This window comes from Cavia porcellus, unplaced genomic scaffold (assembly GCF_034190915.1).
Source record: "Cavia porcellus strain 051 isolate PalLab524CR breed Dunkin Hartley unplaced genomic scaffold, mCavPor4.1 scaffold_1, whole genome shotgun sequence".
NCBI lineage: Eukaryota > Metazoa > Chordata > Mammalia > Rodentia > Caviidae > Cavia > Cavia porcellus.
Window position 1 is genome coordinate 133950794 of NW_026947484.1, and position 19360 is coordinate 133970153.

Sequence of the window (19360 nt, forward strand, 5' to 3'; positions counted from 1 at the left end):
TGCACAGTGAGAACCTGTCTCAAAAAGACAAATAAATGGATAGATAGATAGCTAGATAGATAGATAAAAGGTGTTTTTTAGAAGACCAAAATTACACTTTTACAGATGAAAATTTCATTAGATAGGATCAGCAAATCAGTACAACAGAGTAAGCTAAAGAAGGTACAATGAAAGAAACCAAAGTTAAAAAGGAGACTAGAAAAACATCAGTGAGCAGGTTAACTTTAAGCAGCTTAATACGTATGTAAATTCAAGCTCCAGGAAGTGGGGCAAAATATAAAAAATTACTTAAAGGATGTCAGTTTTTTCCTAATATAACAATGTAAAAATATAAAACATGTAAATCCATAGATTCAAGAAGTCTAATAAACCATAAGAAAAAATAAACCATGACAAAAATTATTATAACAATATAATTGCAATAACATTATAATTTGCACAAATTCCATGGTAAAGATAACAATCTTAGGAGAAAAGGCGCAGGGTTATAGCTTAGCTGCATGGCACCTGCCTGGCAAGCATGAGGTTCCAAGTTCAATTCCCTGTACCAAAACAAAACCAAACAAACAAACAAAAACCTTAGGAGAAAAAAAGAATGATGAAAGTGAAGCAAACTTATGAAAACCCAATCCAGAAAGTACGGCTACATCTGTAACCCTAGACTATCACACCCAAAAAAGTACTTTTATATGTCAAGTTTCAGAAGGACTCAGAGTGGGCCTATGCACCTTACTAAAAAGATTCCAGGTTATCTTCAAAACAAGTTAACTAGCAGAATGAATTCTAAATGATGGAACTTAAGACACATTTCCTTTCTGACAACAATGGATTGTGCTTGAGGAAAGGAAAGCCATAATATATAATAGAAGCACCAGAAACTTCTAAGATATCAATTTAGACAGGATGTCAATTTAGACAAGAGTGGGAGCAGTGGGAATAGAATAGAGAAGCACAGATTGGTTAGAAAATATCTGGAAGATACCTGAAGACTTGGTGATTGATTGGATGTGAGGTATGAATAGTCGAGTGATTCCCAAGTTTCTAAAATGATCAACTCTACAGTGAATTTTACCAGGACAAAAAGTAAACTATACACCAGCAAATTCATAGCTGAAGAGACTCAGAAGAGTACCTACTGGAACTCACTGTGCTAACGTAGCAGATCGAAACAGAATAGCTTGATTCAGGCAAGAGAAGTAGACAAAGGCATCAGCTTTCTTCCTCAGAAATCTAAATTGAGCTCAATCTTGAATCTGAGACAGTTGCTTATGGGAAATAGTAAAACCAGGGTTCTGAAAGCCATCTGTTGAGACAGGGAAGCACCAGTGCAAAACAGTTCTTTCTAGAGTTACATTACATAATGAGCTTTTACCATTTAAAAAAGGCATACTTCCCATGTAGCATTTAGAATGCCTGCATGTTTTTGGTGATCCACTTCGATCAGCAAGCAACCTTACTTCCTGTTTCTGTCTTCAGAGTTAGGAATCTTATCAGTGCAATTTTTAAGGAACGTTTTAGTAGAAATAACAAATGTTTACTGAGGGCTTACTAAAAGTGCTGAATATTTTATACTAAGTACTAGGTTCCTTACGAGGTAATCTCAACCTTAACAACCTTATTAGGTAGTTATTACCCTTTTTTTAACAGATGAAGAAATTAAGATGCAAAGATATTAATTGGTCCCAGATTATGAAGCTAATAAGTGACAAGACCAAGAATTTGATCCCAATCTGATCTCAATCTCTAGCCTTAAAAGTTTATATTTAAGCCTCATGAATCTTTCTGCATATAGATGTGTACTACCAACATACTGATTTTAAATGAATACATGCTTTATAAGTAATAACCAGGCTTCACAAATCTTATCATTAAAATGCTCAGGCTTTTAATTTGCCTCAAGAAGTTGTTCAAAGCAGGTAACTGATCAAGAATGCTGGAGTTTTCATTAGCATATGTACATGTATGCGTACGTAATATGAGATGCTGATAAGAGAACCTACATCATGAAAGGCCTTATGGCTCGGATAATTATAGACACTGAGGACCTGAAATTGTACTAAGGATTGCATACATTAAGTTGCATGACAAGTAAAACAACATGGAAACCATGTTGTATGACAGACATAAAGTAAATACACATACACTTAAATTTCTCTGGGTAATTACTGAGGATATTATATGCATGACTCACAACTGTGCTTATTAGGCTTAACTCAAAATCAGGCTAATTAAAGATTTTTCCACAGCTGAACAGAAAATGACAGTTTAAAAAATATTTTCCCTTCAGCCAAAATAAAAAAGCCTAGAAAGTGACACTCTCCAGTAAAGTTTTTTGTTTTATTTTGAGTCAACCTAAATAGTTTGACTCTTTGATAGAGAAATCTCCAATTTCATAGACTGTAATAGAAAAGTACTGATTTCCATACTTCCAGTAAAAAGATATTTGTGTCATGCTTTGGAAATCTACCGTATTTACCCAGAAAGACTATTTCCAGAACATGTAACTGTCACAATACTAACGTGGCAAGAATAAGCTTCCTTAGAAAATTGTCCTTGTATTCCTGTAACAGTCTTTAGTCTGCTGCTATGCATACTGTTTTGATAACCAGGTTTTTCACATGCACAGCCCGTTGAGAAAGTTTCTGAGAACTCTCTGGAAGGGCTGGGAGCACCTGTGCAGGGTCATGGCAGGTGGGCTCACGCGGTCCAGGCCAGCTCCTTCCTTTGCGGTCAGCACTGATGCAGCGGGGCAGGAATCCAGGCACGTGGCTCAGTTTATGACTTAATTTTCCACAGCTAAGAAAATTCACCAAAAAGTTACTTTTAAGACAAGAAGGTAGCAGTTAAAGGTACATTCACTTACCATGAACCAAAAACTCTCTACGTAAGAAAAACAAAGAATATCATGAAGAAAAATCATTAAAAACTTCTAGGATCAAAAATGACACACTGTAGTTCCTGTGTTACTGGTTTCCATCCATTTTAATCTCTGTGTATATTTCTCTAGACCACAGAGAACCTTACCCAGCACATGCTACTAATATGAAATTCAAACCTGATTTTTTAGTCTGGTCTACTGTACTTAAGTAAAATGAGGAACAAAGCCTGTGCTCCACCAATCAAAATACCTGCTTCCTTATCGCAGGTTTCCTTGCCAGCCACACATGCACAAAACATGCAAAATGTAGAGATTATTACATACAGTAATTTTTAAGACTAAAATGTTACAGTGGTAATCACACTTACTCTTATATTAAATCCTAGAAGATCACTTATAACTCCTGAGACAGCAGAAAGAATAACTACTCTTGTGATATTGTAGATTAAGGGATTCATTGTCAGTCCATAGAGTCTAAATGGTGTGTCCAGCTCCTACAAAAACATGAAATAACTAAAATAAGACATAATTTTTCAGTTTTTCACAAGCTATTAGTAATTTCTTGCTGTTTTTAAGTTTTGGGTAAAGATGACTATTTAAGGCTCTCTTTCTTTAATATTCCAGAGCTACCTTCAAAAACTCGGTAATATATCCTGAACTACTTTTCCATGATCTTTGTTACTTTTGCAGCTCTGGGCCTCATATTGAGCAATATCCTCAGCCCTGTTTGTATTTTTTATCCAGAGAGAACAGCTTGCTAAGTTACCTATGCTGCATTCAAACTGGAGTGCCCCTGTCTCAGCCTCCTAGAGGTTGGTATTATAGAATTGCCCCACCTCATGTGGCTTGTGACCAAAGCTTTTTAAGGTGGATTGGAATAGTAGTCATTTATGGTTTTAAAAAAGTAATGTAAAAAATGTGACAGACATCAGCAGTCACCAGCACCTGAACAAGATGGAAATTTTTTTTCATGCTGGTATTGTGAATCTATATAGCCTGGTATCTACATATTATATGGGATCTTCTCTAAGAAGCAAAGCATTGATTTAATTTTTTTCTTGTACAAAAACACTACACGGACGCACATTAGAGCCTGAGTCCTCTGTGTGGAAACTCTAGTTGGGTGTGCAGGCCCTGGTCAGTGAATTCCCAATTCCAAACACTGTCTGTTCTTCCAGAGGTCAGAAATGAGACAGCTGCATGTCTAGCAACAGAATCAATGCAGCCTTGGTGAAACTGCAGGGCAGCACTAGTGCAGGTGTAACAGTGGTGGACAGCAGCACCAGTGGACACCAGCACTGGCGGCAGCTTCTGGGGCCCAGGGACCCAGACTATGCTAGTGCCTCTGGGAGCAGGGAGGAGGCCACCAACACAGAGCTGCAGCAGCCAGTCACCCTACATCACACTGGGAGGCCTGCCCAGCTGCTTCCTGCAGCACTCTCCTGCATGGAGATGGTGGCAAAGTAACCACCTTAATGGACCCTAGCATGCAGCAAGGGTACTCCAAGAATGAACATCCTGACCCACACAACCAGCATTGTCCCTGATGGTAGCACACCTGCTCTATGGACCAGAATGTGTCTGCATTTATGCAGGCAAAACGTCTTGACAAATGGCCCCATGAAAAAGCCAATGCTGACTCCTTCATGGGCAGGGGGAAAGGCAGCTCTCCTCCAGGGACTTGCTCTTCCTATGTTCAACCCAGCAGCCTGACGCAGAGATGCACAGCCACCAATGCCTCAGCCTGGTCCCAGGGAGCTGGGCAACCTTGGCTCTGACCATAGCCTTGACCCTGAAGGCCTCAGCTCTGGAGTCTCCAACAGGGCCTCCTGCCCACCTGGGCCACCATCATTTACTCTTTTCTCAAAGAAGCAGTGAATTTAATTTGCAGTAAAAGTATATGGTAAGCTATGACTTACTTTTAACAACTTGGTTGACAGCTTTAATACGTTGTTTACTAGAGTAAGTTGTTCTTTCTTATTTGGCTTTTTTTCCATCTTAAGATATAAATTAATCTAAGGGAAAGAATAGAAAGTAAGATAAATTTCATAGAAAAAGATACACAGGTACACTGCACAAATTTTAAGGGTCATGTTATTAGGTAAAATAAATTTTTAATTTCTAGCAGCTCTTCCTATAAAGATCATGTCACACCCTTAGCCCCCATCCCTAATCAACTGCTTTTAGCAAAGAAAAACTACTTAATAAAGAAAAAAATTAATGAAGCAGTTTAAACATCAAAACAATTAATTATTAAAATAGTTATAATATTAGCAACTCCTTATGCTTAAAAACTATATTTTATTCATCCTGGTATTCCCACAAAAAATCTAATATCTTCATTAAATACTTGCAAAAATAAAGAAGATAGATGCTTCTAAATTACTAATTCCTTAGTTTTTCCTTTTAAGAATCCTTCACTATGATTTTAAGGTTATTAAAAAAAGAGGGAGGGTACTTACTTAAAAGATCATGAGTAACTCAAAATTATAATCAAAGTTTTTTAAAAATCACCTTATGGACTCTAGATTTACAAGGAGCATTTCTCAGGGCCAAGTGCTGTATGTATCAATAACCATAGCACTTGAGACAGGGAGGCAGAAGAATCACAGTGAGTTTGAGGCCAGCCTGGGCCACATAGTAAATTCAAGGCCAGCCTGCACTACATAGTGAGACCCTGCTGCAAAAAGTTAAATAAGTAATATTTTTCTCAGTCGTAGTATCTATTTACAAACTGGAGAATATTTTCCAAACAAGGAAAAATGTATTCTATAGCTGATACAGAGTGAAACAAGCAAAAACAAAAGAAAAAGTCAAACTTATTACACATATTAAATAAGTACTCTAGAGATCTAATATTTGATATAGAACATAAGATTAAAAGCATGCTCCATTACCACCAATAAAAACATCCTTATTATACACGAAATATTTTCAACTCATTAGATCTTAACTCTCACAATCCCAAGGGCAGGTGGAGAGGATGTTATACCCATTTTAAGTAGTAAACAGTTACAGAATAGCACAGTGATTTATGAGGTCATATAGTTTACAGAGCAATAGCTAGACAGTGACTCAGCCCTGAGTCCTCACGTGAGAATATATTATGACGCCTTTACCCACTGAGCCAAACTGACAGGCGCAAGCAATACCTGTTCTGTAAGTAATATTGAAACATTGCTGTATTTTTTATTGGTTTCAGACCCCAGTGAGGCCAGGCGCAGTAAGAAAAGCAGTAAAGCTGTTTCCCAGATCAAAAACTCCCAGTTATAAACATCATTCAGGAAAGTTTTATGTCCCTGGAGAACCTGTCAAAAGAGCCAATAAAATTTCAGTTTAATGTGTCTTAAAAATCATATAATTACTGCGTTATTCTACCAATTGTAGAGTATTTTTAAGAATTCAGCATTTTAATATTCAAAGCAGAAGTCTTAATACTCATAAATACCATCTACTTATTTGTGTATTTCTCTAAGTTTCCTACATTTTTTTTCCTTTTCATGAAAGACAACCAGGGTTTAAAGTAACAAAAGAGGAGAACATAACACATTAAGATGAATGCATTTTCAGCTCCTGTACTTACTGCTGTCCACTCATAAGCATATGACTACTACTCAAAGCACTAACTTTGTATCATTGTTCAAAGTACTAAATTTGCAGTATCAGGTCACAAAAACATGTGGCTCCATTCACTGGTGCAACTAAAAAATCCTAAGGATCAGTTCTCTATTCTCTTTCAGAATCCAAACCAACAATAGCAGCAGCAGTGGCTACCATTTATTAGGTGCTGTGTCAAGTTTTCAGATACAAGTTTTTGTTTTTAAAACTGACATAACACTAAAGAAATTTCTTCAACAAAACCCAACCAAGGCAAGTTAAATTATTAGGAAATACACAGAGAACTGTCACAGAAGCCAGATGCCTTTGGATAACAGGAAGTTACTAAGTAGCTGTTCTTTCCAGTTCTTTTTCTTTAGCACCAGATAGGCTCCCATCACCACCACTCCTGACCAGTTCCATCCCCTCGCAAGACCCAGGCTTTCTGCTTTCTCATTAGCTTTGACTTAAGCCATCTGTGGTTTGTCAGGCACCATTTGGCCTCAGGGACTGCTCCTGGCTTGCCTTCTCCAAAATCCTGGACTGATACCACAGGTTCTTACTCTAATTTCCAAAAGAGAGAGTATGTTTAGCTCAGTTGATTAGTTATAATTAAGAGAATAAAGTAAAACTTAGTACAACACAGGCCTACCTGCTTAGAAAAGTGATATAATTTGTTGCATATAATAGATTACAATGATACAATGAAAAATTCTTAATAAGCCAGGGGAAAAGTACATATTACTTTAAAAAAAATAGCAATAAGACTAATTTGCTTCTCAAGATTCTCTAAAATATGAAATCTACAGTACTTGAACTGGCAACCTAGAATTGTATTCCCAGTACACAATACCTTTCAAAAATGAAAATGAGACATTTCAAGTAAGCCAAAACCGAGAGAACTCACCACCAGCAGATTGGCACTAAAATAAATACTAAATAAAGAAATAGAGCTTACTGCACTAAAGATTAGTGCAGTAGCATAATCACCTGCTTGGCAGGTGCAAAGTCATGAGTTTGATCCTCAGTACCAAAAAAAAAAGAAATGGAAAGAAGAAAAGAAAGAGAAAAATAATCCTGAAAAAACACAAAAATACAAGAAATAAAGGCAATGAAAAGAAAACATATGTGGGTAAATATAAATGGCTGACCACCAAAAAAAAAAAAAAATCACATCTCTGGGGATTTGGGGGGGGTACATATATGTGTGTGGTGGGGTGTATAATGAATAATAAATCAAAAGATAAAGAAGTAAATGTAATAAAGTGTTCTATGATCCTAGCATCAAGGAGGCTTTAAGTAACAAACTATACAAGTAAATCACTTTATTATACTCAATCTCTGATATTACTAAAACAGTAGCAAAACAGTGTACACAAGGTAATGGTGAGGATTAAATGGAAAGCTAAGAAATACTTGATTAATAAAAACATGACAAGAGAAAAAGTAAATTAACAAGTAGATTAATTAGGTAACAAACAGTATTTGTAGTTGCAGTAATTAAGTTTAAATGAACAAAGTTCTACAAAATACCAAGACTGGGAGGCTGGTTTAAAAAACAAGCAATCAAAAAAGGTCATGATGATTACAAGAGACATGCCTGAAACATAAGAAAATAAAAGTGTAAAGATATAAAATGCAAAAATAAAAGACAGCTGATATACTTAATAAGAAGTAGAAACATTAGAAATACAGACATTTAATAAGATCACAAAAGATGGGGAAAATGCTTATTTGTTGAGTGCCTACTAAGTTTCTTTTTCTGATAAAAGTTTTTGTGGCTTTTAACATTTTCAGACGAAAGGAGACTAGAGACAAGACAAATTCAACACATAATTCTGAAATGGATCCCATGTTCAGGGGAACACACACACACACACACACACACACACACACACACACATTCCCCCTATAAAGGACACAAAAGTCAATCCAAGACAGGAATGGAAGCACAGACATGGAATCCCAGCTACTTAGGCAGCCGAAGCATGAGTCGGAAGTTTGAGACCAGCATAGATAACTTAGCAAGACTGTGTCTCAAAATACAATAAAAAGGGCTAATGGTACAGCATTTGTCTAACATGTGTAAGGCCATAAAACAAAACAAAAAACAGCTCCAAAAAGAAAAATACCAATCCCAAATATGGATGTACCACATAGTCCAATGTACATAAAGCAAAAACTGAAATAAGTAAAAGGGAAAATAATAAATTCAGAATCACATACCCTTGAACATACCCTTACTGATGGCTGACAATAGACCCAAAAGTAAGTGAGGATATCGGTAGTTTCAGTAACATAACTAATAAACATGGATTAATGAGTTTACAGAGAATACTGCACTCAACAATGACAAGAACACAAATCCTTCCGAAGTGCTCATGGAAGATCTAATAAAACTAAATATATGCTGTATAATAAAGGGAGCCTAGACATAGCTCCAAAAACTGAAAAGTCAGAGTATATTTTCTGACCACAGCAAAATTGAGCTAAACCCAATAAATGGGAAAGAACAAGAGAAGCCTGTGACTCCTTGTAATGAAAGAACAAAAAGGCTTAAGTCAGGAGAACATGTCAAATGGACACAGGAAGTGGCTTGAGGGGCTCCCAGTGGTCAAATCTACTATACAAACGGATTATAACGCATGGATAAAAAATAACAATACATGATCCACAGTGTAACAAATGAATGAAAAATAAAGGGCTACCTTAGAATGACAACTAACCTAGACGGAATGAAGTAGTTAGAAAAAAAATATTTTGCAATATCATGGTCTGACAGCCTTATCAGTCAAAAATTACTAACTGAAACTAAATTAGAATGCTACTAAACTCTTAAAGAATTTCTAATTTATCTATATTCTTATTTTAAGTTAGAAAAATTAACAAGTATTCAAAATAGCAAAAGCAGCCAGGTGTGGTGGCACACGCCTGTAATCCCAGCATTCAGGAGGCGGAAAAGGAGGATCATGGTGAGTGCGAGACCAGCCTGGGCTACAAAGTGAGCTCAAGGCCAGCCTGAACTGCATACCGAGACCTTGTCTCAAAAAAAGACCAAAAATAGAAAACAAAATAGCAAAAGAAACATTTTAAATAGCAAACAATATTTTAAATAGAAAACAAACTAGCAAAAGACATATTTTAAAATTTATACTTAGATATACTAATTACCTGCCCAGGAAGTTAACCCTGGAAGAGAATTTCCACTGAGACACACATGCAACTTTTACCTGGGCACAACAAATGAAAGCAATTGAAAGTGTCAGTAAGAAGACTGAAGATACAACCACGTCAACTGATCGCTGTGGACCTCGTCTCTGCAGAGAGACACAGATGTTAACATTCTAGTTATACCGTCAGAGATAGCAACAGCCCTCACATCATTAAACTCTGAATTTTACTACATTAATGTAAAAATAGATGTTTACAGTTTCAGACACGGAATTTAGACATATTTCCGGCATTAGCAACCTGCAGCACTGAAATTCATGCCCTTCCAAACTGAGAAGTTTACTCATTATGTATTTTCAGCTACATTATTATCTAAAAGTCAAAAAATGTAATACTTATTGCTCTGCCCTATGAAATTTAAATTTTTTCTAAGTATTTTTAAAACTCCCTGCCAGTTTTGCAGATATATCACATCCAATATGGTGCCTACAAGTCTATCAGCCACTGATGTAATCTCCACTACCTAGAACCACCCTGCCCAGTGGGTAATCAAACTGTTACAATCTTAATGAGTACACTCTCTACATAGTGTCAATCATATAAAACTCACCTTTAGGTAGGAACGCAGTGACAGCCATATTTTAATGTTCTCTACCTTTTTAAGTCTGAAATGAGGTATTTCATATTTCTTTGCTTTTCTGGCAGAAGTAATATGACTGAAGAGTTTTGCAAATAAAAATCTCTAAAGAAGGTTAAAAAATCACAACGAGAAAAAAATATGTTAGTCTTTGTGTTCATACAACTTATCAACAGTATCCCTAGGATTTTCTAAATGTTAAAAAAAATGAAATTCTTATCAGTAATCACTAAGATGGACAGTGAAAACAATCTGTTAACATCTCATTACCCCACTGCTTCCAAAGCACATGATATGATATCATACTCTTGACAGTTGTACGGAATACACTTTGGATACTTTTTGTGAATCCTCAATTGCACAAACTCAAATGTTTACACATGATTCTTCTAGCTTAGTTTCGAATTACTTTTCCATACAAAATCACATTTCTTATGCATATCACGAATATAAATATATTGAGTCATCAATCTAGAACTCATCAAATTTTAATAAATTTCTCACGACCCACCCCCCAAGTCATTTATGTAACTAGGCTGGCCTCAAATTTGTGATCCTTCTTTTGCCTCAGTCTCCTAGGCTTAGCTCTTTTTTTCACAAAAACATTATCATTTTGAGGCCTGCTACATATGATACGAATAAAAACCTAAGGCCACACTGAGGTACAGATACTCAGCATTAGTTACCTACTTAGGTAACTAAACAGGTTATTTCCATACACGGGGTTCAGCAAAATTTCAGATTACAACATATTACTTGTAAATAGAATGTAACACAAATGTTAAGCCCACAAATACCAAAATCAAGAGAACAAAAGCAACTCAATGGGATAGCATAAAAAAAAATTTACTTATTTGTCCACTGACCTGTTTATACGTTCTCTCTGCCACACACATCATAAAAAAAAACATCCAAGTAAGACATAATCTTTCAAAAAAATTAATTATAGACAAAATAATAATAGGTGTAACAGGTGGGGCCCCACAAAACAGAGTCAAGATCTCCTCAGCAGAAATGGACTTTAGCTGGTCAAAGCTCTTCTCTCGGAAAAGTCGATGTAAAAAAGGAAAAAATGCTAATCCAATGGTGACAACATTTCCCAGCATCTGATAACCTACTCCTTGCTGGTATGCATTGACCTGGGAATTAATTTAAAATTTCCAGAATTAAAATTATTGCACAATGGAGATATGAGAATGCTATTTAAAATATTAAGAACACATTTTAAATAAAGTAAAAATAAAAATGACACGCAAGTTTGAGCTGAGGCTATGTGTCTGTGATAAGTATATCCTCAGTATGCACAGGGTCATACCTTCAATCCCCAACCTCAAGGGAGGAAAAAATACCTACAGACTTCTGATTTATTACAGACCATGCCCAACTAAGGTAAAGAATATTTATACCTGAACAAGATCTGCTAACAGACCATGTGCAGCAAATTTAAAAAAAAACCTACTGCCAAATAAAGACTGTGGCTAAAAAATTTTAAACATATGTCTGTGTTTCAAAAACAGAATTGTAAGACTAGGAATGTAGCTCAGGGGTAGGAATGATTACTTAGCATGAGCAAGGCCCTGAATTTGATTCCTGGCTCTGCACAAAAAAAAAAGCACAGTCAATATTGTTTTAATCACCGAGTACATTGTTACATAGTAACTCCTGATCATTAACTGTATTTGTTTTTAAATCTGGAACTTATTAGATCTTACCCTGCTCATGATGATACCACTTATTTCCAATACAGACATGTCCATCTTTTTGCATTCATTTCCTTCCCAGATTATTGCACTAACTCGATCAGAGGCAGGACTTGAGTTCTGAAGCCAGAATAAATGGTTCTGGAGAGAAAAATATAAAGCTGCTTTACCCACTCCTTCCTTCCTCCCTCCATTAGCTTTCCCCTTTCTCTTTTGTCCGGCTCCCAGGCTGTATCAGCCAATGTTCAGTTTCATCAATTTATTCTCTCATACAAAGCTCATCATTGCAGAACCATTTCTATGATACCGATTTCAAGTCCTTTATTTTTTACCGTGACATTTGCTTACCTGGAAAGAGGCTGAATGTCTTCTAGAATGAGGAGTGGCAGCATTCCATAATGTCTGCAGTTGCTTACCTCTTTAAAGCCATAGAAGTAAGAATAAGATTAACATATTCACAGGCTACTAAGGAAGAAAGTATTTCAGGAGCAACAAGATTTCACTGAGAGTACAGTAAGCCTCCAACTTATTAACACTCAAGTTACGAATTTCCCCATATTCCAACGACCTTGCATTATGAACATTCGTAGATGTGAACAAATCGCAGAAGTACCTCACGTGTCTGCCGGACATTGTTACAGCTGTGTTGCTTGCTGTGTGCTTACTGTGCTCAATCAGAGCCCAGGATGTCCAGAAACAAGAGGAAAAGCTGTGGAGACATGGAGGGGACTGCTAGGAAGCATAAAACAATGCACATTGTGTATTGGCGGAAAAGGTGTGTGAGACTCACTTTGTGGGAGTTACAAACCAATTGGACTTATGAACATCCTGCTGCAATGGGACTTGTTCCCAAGTTGGGGGCTTAATGAGTAGAAAATAAATAGGAGAGGTGCAGAGGCCGGACAAACCACAAGAATGAGGAGCTAAGTCTTGCCCTGGCCCAACAAGAGCACAGAAAAACTGCTGCTCAAACTCAGAGGAGAAGTCACAGGGAAAGCAGCCCCATCCTCCGCTGCCACAGCAGGACATCTTACTCCCCAAGTGGCAGCAAGTGCCGTTTCCCAGACATGGTGCTCTTAACAGCCACACACCTCACAAATTTTGTCCTTCTCTGAAATTAAAAACCCTGTGTCATCAGACAAATTAGCATCTATTTATATGGTGCATTTATTGTGTCCTCTACTTATTTCCTATATAATCACTGTTTTTTTTTTTTTTAAATTGGTACTGGGTATCAAACTCCAAACTGCGCACTTGCAAGACAGGCACTTCTGCCACTGAGCTAAATCCCCAGCCCCTATAATCATTGTTAAAATGTAAGTTTATAGAAAAGGATCATGTGTTATATTTCTTTGCTTTCCACCACAATATTCAGCATAATGCTCATGAACATTTATTGATTTTGTTCACTGGTTCACTGACTTAACAAATATTTATGAAGCACCTACCAAGTAATATATAACATATGACATGTTACTATGTAACAGATACAATGGATAACAGTATGCACATTGTTATTATCAAGGCGCTTAGACTTCTAAAGAAGACATAAATAAAAATCCTTTACAGCATGTAAGCAAAGAAGAGTGCTTTAGCTATGCATAGAATACGTTTTCTGAAAGAAATAAATTACTCCAGCAAAGGCTTGCCTTAAATATAAAAAGAAGTGAGCCACAGGACGAATATTAGAGAACAGTATGTGTAAAGGACCAGAGGCACAATAGACAAAAACAAAAAAGAAAGGAAGGGAAGAAAGGAACTCAGGGTTCAGTTGAGTCAAAGTACACCAGGGAAAGAGCAGAGAGGTAATGGTCAGAGACATGATTCCATTAGAGCAAATAAAGCCACAGAAGCAAATAACCCATAAAAAAGGGAAAAAAGACTTTAAGGACATGGCATTATCAGATTTGAATTCTGGAAATATCACTCTGGCTGTAATGAGAAATTGAAAGGAAAACAGGTGAACCCAAAGAAGCTGCTCTAACCACCTCGACGAGGCTGATGAGTTGTTAATGGAGGCCAGCACCACGCACAGTGGATGACGGAGGTGGCCACATTTGTGGTGACAGACAGTGGAGACAGAATAGCGACAAGCTGAGGCTTGGGAAAAACTGGGAAATGATGAGTTCCACTCGCATGGTGAGTATATTTGCCTTAATTATTCTTAGATCTGTCTCAAAAGTGTCTCAAAGTACCAAGGAGCTCAAGATCATGGTGATGTTATGCACAACTAAGGGCCTTCATCATTTGAAAGACTCTTCAGAGTGAATATAAAGAATATACTGATTCAAAATTTGTTTTGAGGGGCTGGAAATTTAGCTCAGCAGCATAAGCACCTGCTTGGCAAGCACGAGGTCGCGAGTTCAATCCCTGGTACCAAAAAAAAATTTTTTGAGTCAAACTTCGATAGTAAAATTGGAGAAAGCATAAAACTTTAATGAGAAAATGTATTGTTGGTTTTTAAAAAAAATCATACAGATTTAATGAAATGGGGTTTCTTCCCAATAAAATATATAATTTAATTATAGCTTAGAATCAAGAAAATGCACGAATTAAACAAATCATTATTATTTACAAGGTAATATAAACATATTTAAGCTAAAAACCAAAGAAATGAAGACTCGTGACTATTGTCATCAGACATCTAAAAAGCTGACAGTATGAACCATTTCCTAACTATTCGGTCTATCCAGTAGTAGCATCAGCCACAGGACCCAGTAAGCACTCCACTCCACAAACATTCCAGCCCCCAAGCTGAGAGAGACTGTTCTTCAGATAATGGAGAAACCGTGTACTGGGCCAACCACTTAATATTAGCTATTTCACAATATTCCTCAGAAGAGCTATGATTACTATGTGGCACATGGTAAATTTTATAGATATGGAATGAATGCCTAAATTGGCTCTGAAAGCTAAAATACCTTCTAAAATACCTTCGACTTTCTAATTCTAGACTATATGATTTTATATTAAAATCATATTGAAATTTAATCAAGCACCCCTTGATTTAAAGATCCTGGAGAAGTAAGCAAAGTCATCTTCTAGAAATTTATACTACAATGTTTGTGGAAAAATAAGGTAGATGTACCAATCAAACAAGCCTGCTCATACAAAACAAACAATAAAGATCACTCTCACAGGTGGGTGTGGTGGAACATGCCTCCACTTCCAGCACTCCAGAGTGCTGGGGGCTAAGGCAGGAAGATCCCAAGTCCAAGCCCAGTCTATGCAATTCAGTGATTTAGCAAGACCCTGTCTAAAATAAAAATTTAAAAATAAGCTAAGAATGTAGCTTAGTGCCAAGGCCCTGAATTCAATCTCTATTACTGAGGGGGAAAAAATCACTCTCATTAGTTTCAACAGGAAAAAGTATCAGGAAGAAAAGTTTAGATCAGGCCAGTTGTACAATATTCCTGAGTTCTCACCCAAACATCTTCACTTACAAGCTATGCTCAATTGCCCATCTCTAAATTAGGAATAATGATATTTTTATAAGAGTACTGCAAAGTTAAATGAGATAATACAGAGCATAACGTGAGTACATAATATGTATTAGCTGTTTTGATCATTTCCTTCACAGACCTGCTGGAAAACATCTTCTTTGGGGTCACGTTTGGCCCCTGAATGTAGGGTATTCACATGGGCCCCCTCACTGTCGCTGGTGACAGACGACCGGCACTCTGGGCCATGGAGCAGGTCATCCCATAACATATCCTCAGTCTCCGAGTCATGGCGAGTGCTTTCTGAGTCTCTTCTTGACATGTTGAGGCTTCGAGAGCCACCACTCATGCCAGATCTAGAGCCCTTTAAAGGAAAATCTTAAATTGTTTTTCATTCATCTTTAATTATATATCTGAAATAAAATTAAAACAAGTTATCTATAGCAATGACTAGCAAAAGGGTCACAAGTTGAACACCATGTTGTCATTTACTCACAGGTTTCATATCATACTACACTTTAATATTTAAATGTTAAACTCTGATGACCCTAGCAAGCAAGACTTTAAAATTATTCCCTCTAGAATGATTTCTAGCATAAAATTAATGGTTTTATGTGTTCCAATAAAGAATAAAATAAAATAATTCCCTCTAAGACATTATCACCAAGCCATGGGGTTGTTCTACTCTGTGTTCTGATATGGGAACAATTCCTATAAGCACATCCAGAGCTTTGACTCAGTTAGCTTGGCTGAGCCATTTGAAACACAGTGTCCCCTACTTAAACGGCATAATCCTGACTCCAGATCTAGTGAGGAGCAAGGCCCAGCATCATGTTAAAGGATAATCAGCAAACAGAAGCACAGACAATGCAGTTCCCCTGCAGTACAGACATAAATGTCAAAGTTTTTCCATGACTCCAACTGCCTTGTCAATCAAACAAAATTAAACCACATCACCATCTACTCTGCTCACCTCTGAATTACATTTCAGATTTACCCCCTTAGCTTTTAAGATGAGATACTGTGACTGCTTCCACTTTCAAAGGTCCCCTCTCAGTGATATCCACCCCACTTATGATATTTAAACTCCATACGCCAAGTGAACACTAAGTAACCACATCACCTCTGAGCATCACCTATAATACTTTCATGATTAAAATCAAACTAAAAAGAATTTGCTCTGTTTCTAAGTGTAAGAAATCATCTAAAAGCTGCTAAGTAGACAGATAAATGGAGATAAGGGAAGTGTAAGCCTATGTTAGGTAACCAAGAATGGATGAAATTATTATACTCTAGAATACACACTGCCAGGAATTTAGTGGCAGAAGCACCTACCTGGCAACTGAAAGGTCATGAGTTTGATCGCTGGTACCAAAAAAAAAAAAAGGAATACACATTGAACAGTGATCTCTCTCAGGATTCTTTACCTGGCTGAAGGCTGCTGATTCAAATTCCGATTCAGCCACGCTATCTGAGTCCCGTACTATATGACACCACCTTGTAGAGGTTTTCTTTACCTGCCAAAAATCAAACCAAGAAACAATATGAAGACATGTTAAGTACCTTATTACTACTGAATAAATTAAATAATTTAAGTCAAATCACTGTATGATTCACCTTTTATAAACTGAAACAAAAATTACCTGAGAGTTGAGGTGCCTTGAAAGTATTGATTTTCTATTCTTCATTTCACAGCTATTGTCACTTGAGGCCCCTTCCACACTCCTTCGCAACAATATCATCTGTGTCCGGGCCTCGCCATCTTCCTCGCTCGACAGATCATCTGAAACCCCATTACCTACACGCCTGTAGGCCTCCTACAAAGAGAATAGCAATACCTTCACAGGGACACCCCAAAATACCCTAGTAAACTGCATATGTAAAAGCTTAAAAAAATCAAACAAAAGCTACCAAGCTAAAACTAAGCAAACCTACATGTTACTTGATCTCAATATTCAAAATTCAAAATTAAGGAAAATAAGAATCTGAAGCTAAAACAGACTCCATTCAAACTCTATGCCAAAATTACGACTCCTCTACTTTCTAGCTATATAACTTTGAGAAATTTACTAAATCTCTGTGGGGCTCAGTTTCATCTGAAAAGTACTGATAATAAAAACACCTATCTCATGAAAAAGATGTGGTATTTTTATACAATGGAATATTACTCAACTATAAAAAGGGATGATCTTGGGGCTGGGGATTTAGCTCAACGGCATAAGGGCCTGTCTTGCAAGCAGACAGTTGTGAGTTCGGTCCCCGGTATCAATTAAAAGGAAATAGAGGCAACTTGAGACTATCCTCATACGTGAAATAAATCAGACTCACTTTTTTTTGTTTTGTTTTATTTTGTTTTTTTCCTTTTTATCGGTACCGGGGATCGAACTCACGACTGCCTGCTTGCAAGGCAGGTGCTTATGCCGCTGACTCACATTTTAAATATTATATTGCTTCTCTAGTATAAAAAAATAAAACTTAAAGAATAATGAGATCCAAAAGGTATAATTGATATTGTAATAATGAAAGGGAAAGAAAGTACTCTAAAGAATATAATTACATGTATGTTTAAGTGTGCAAGATAGATAACCATACTACTAAGTTTTTGTTAGCTCAAACAGAATAGTCTGTACTGTCATTGCTTGATTATCTACTTTTTATGCTTTGATTTTGTGACTTGAGCAACTACTTCTAAGATAACAATATGTAATTTATCAACTAGTGACTTTTTACTTTTTTTTGAAATTCTGTATTATTTCTACCCTTTTTTTCTGTTTTGCTTTTTTTCTCTAAATAAAAAAAATTTTAAAAACACCTATCTCACAAGGTTGTGGAAAAAAGGAAGTTTGTGTGAGTAAAGCACTTAAAACAGAATCAGTAAAAGCTCGATGATACTAGACTGAAAGCTATAGTCTAATGAACAAGAAAACAGTTCAAGAATGTAAAATAAAAGTTAGCTTGAGACCACAGAATAGAGCATCTCCACCTAAACTCAGAAAACATTTTCCCAACCCCTTAATATACTACCACACCTTCTCTGGAATAAGACACTAATCTGTTCATAGCTTGGGAGACTGGATTAACAGCACATTAACAAGTTCTAGTCATAGGTGTCTTAAGAATAAGTTCCAGCTTCCACATGATACTTTCTTTTTCATAACCTGTGGTTTTACTTATTAAGACAAATTTGTATCACATTAGTATTGGTTTTATATCTCTAGCAAAGTCTAAGGATAGACAAATTCTACATATGAAGCAAAAGATTTTGTAATACCCATCTAAATCTTACCCTACGGCACTTTTCTCCATCCGAAAATTTTGCTTTCTCTCTTGTTTGCCACATTCTAAAATCTGGCCGAGACTGCCTCTTCTTAATGATAGGATGGAGACAATTTGAATCATTGTCAGTTTCAGTTCCTTTGTCAGTTAGTAATTTTACCTTTTTATTCCTATTTTCAAAAAAGAAAGAAAAGGTTACTAACTACTTTTCAGAGGATAACATCTTCGTGAAATCACTTTCTTCTAAGAAGCCCAATATATTATTCTGGAAATCAAGAAAAATCAGAAATTACATTTTTTTAGGCCTAGTCTAAGTCGCTAAGGGAATTGGAGAGAATAGTCAACCAGGGAGACTCAGAGAATGTGAATCTATTCATGTCTACCAAGAAGCAGCACTGCTTTGTAGTTTTGTAAGGAAACAGTAACAGTCCTACCTGCTTCTCCTCCCAAACTCAGTGGCAACGCCTACTTTGCAGTGCCCCTTAAAGCCGCGTGACAGCGCGTCTCACTTCTGTCCATCCTTGTGAACGATGGCCATGCTGCAAAGCACAACTCTCGACTCCTCTATCATTCCTGCCAGCTACTTTCCCACAGGATATCCTTCATTTGCTAAATGACATGGCCATGTAATCATTCATAATATTTTTACTGCTGTGACTGT

At 36.7% G+C, this 19360-nt stretch overlaps 1 protein-coding gene across 8 annotated transcripts in view; it reads right to left on the minus strand.

Annotated features, from left to right (window-relative positions):
- The window catches only part of Phtf1 (putative homeodomain transcription factor 1), a 57942-nt gene that overhangs the window by 7515 nt on the left and 31067 nt on the right, over positions 1-19360 (minus strand). For 4 of the 8 annotated variants that reach the window (XR_010039808.1, XR_010039793.1, XR_010039791.1 and 1 more), the window contains exons 8-19: positions 18710-18869; positions 17067-17240; positions 16851-16940; positions 15566-15787; positions 11996-12124; positions 11150-11422; positions 10257-10388; positions 9706-9792; positions 6031-6186; positions 4798-4893; positions 3247-3372; positions 2521-2796 (exon numbers count right to left, since the gene is read on the minus strand). Coding sequence is in view for 3 of the 8 variants with exons in the window: in XM_003479238.4 (XP_003479286.1) it covers positions 2776-2796; positions 3247-3372; positions 4798-4893; positions 6031-6186; positions 9706-9792; positions 10257-10388; positions 11150-11422; positions 11996-12124; positions 15566-15787; positions 16851-16940; positions 17067-17240; positions 18710-18869 (1666 nt within the window). In the remaining 5 variants the exon portion in view is untranslated. Of the gene's footprint in view, positions 1-1862; positions 2797-3246; positions 3373-4797; positions 4894-6030; positions 6187-9646; positions 9793-10256; positions 10389-11149; positions 11423-11995; positions 12125-15565; positions 15788-16850; positions 16941-17066; positions 17241-18709; positions 18870-19360 lie in introns of those variants that run through there. The other 4 variants (XM_003479238.4, XM_023561208.2, XM_063226441.1 and 1 more) reach the window with 2 other exon arrangements.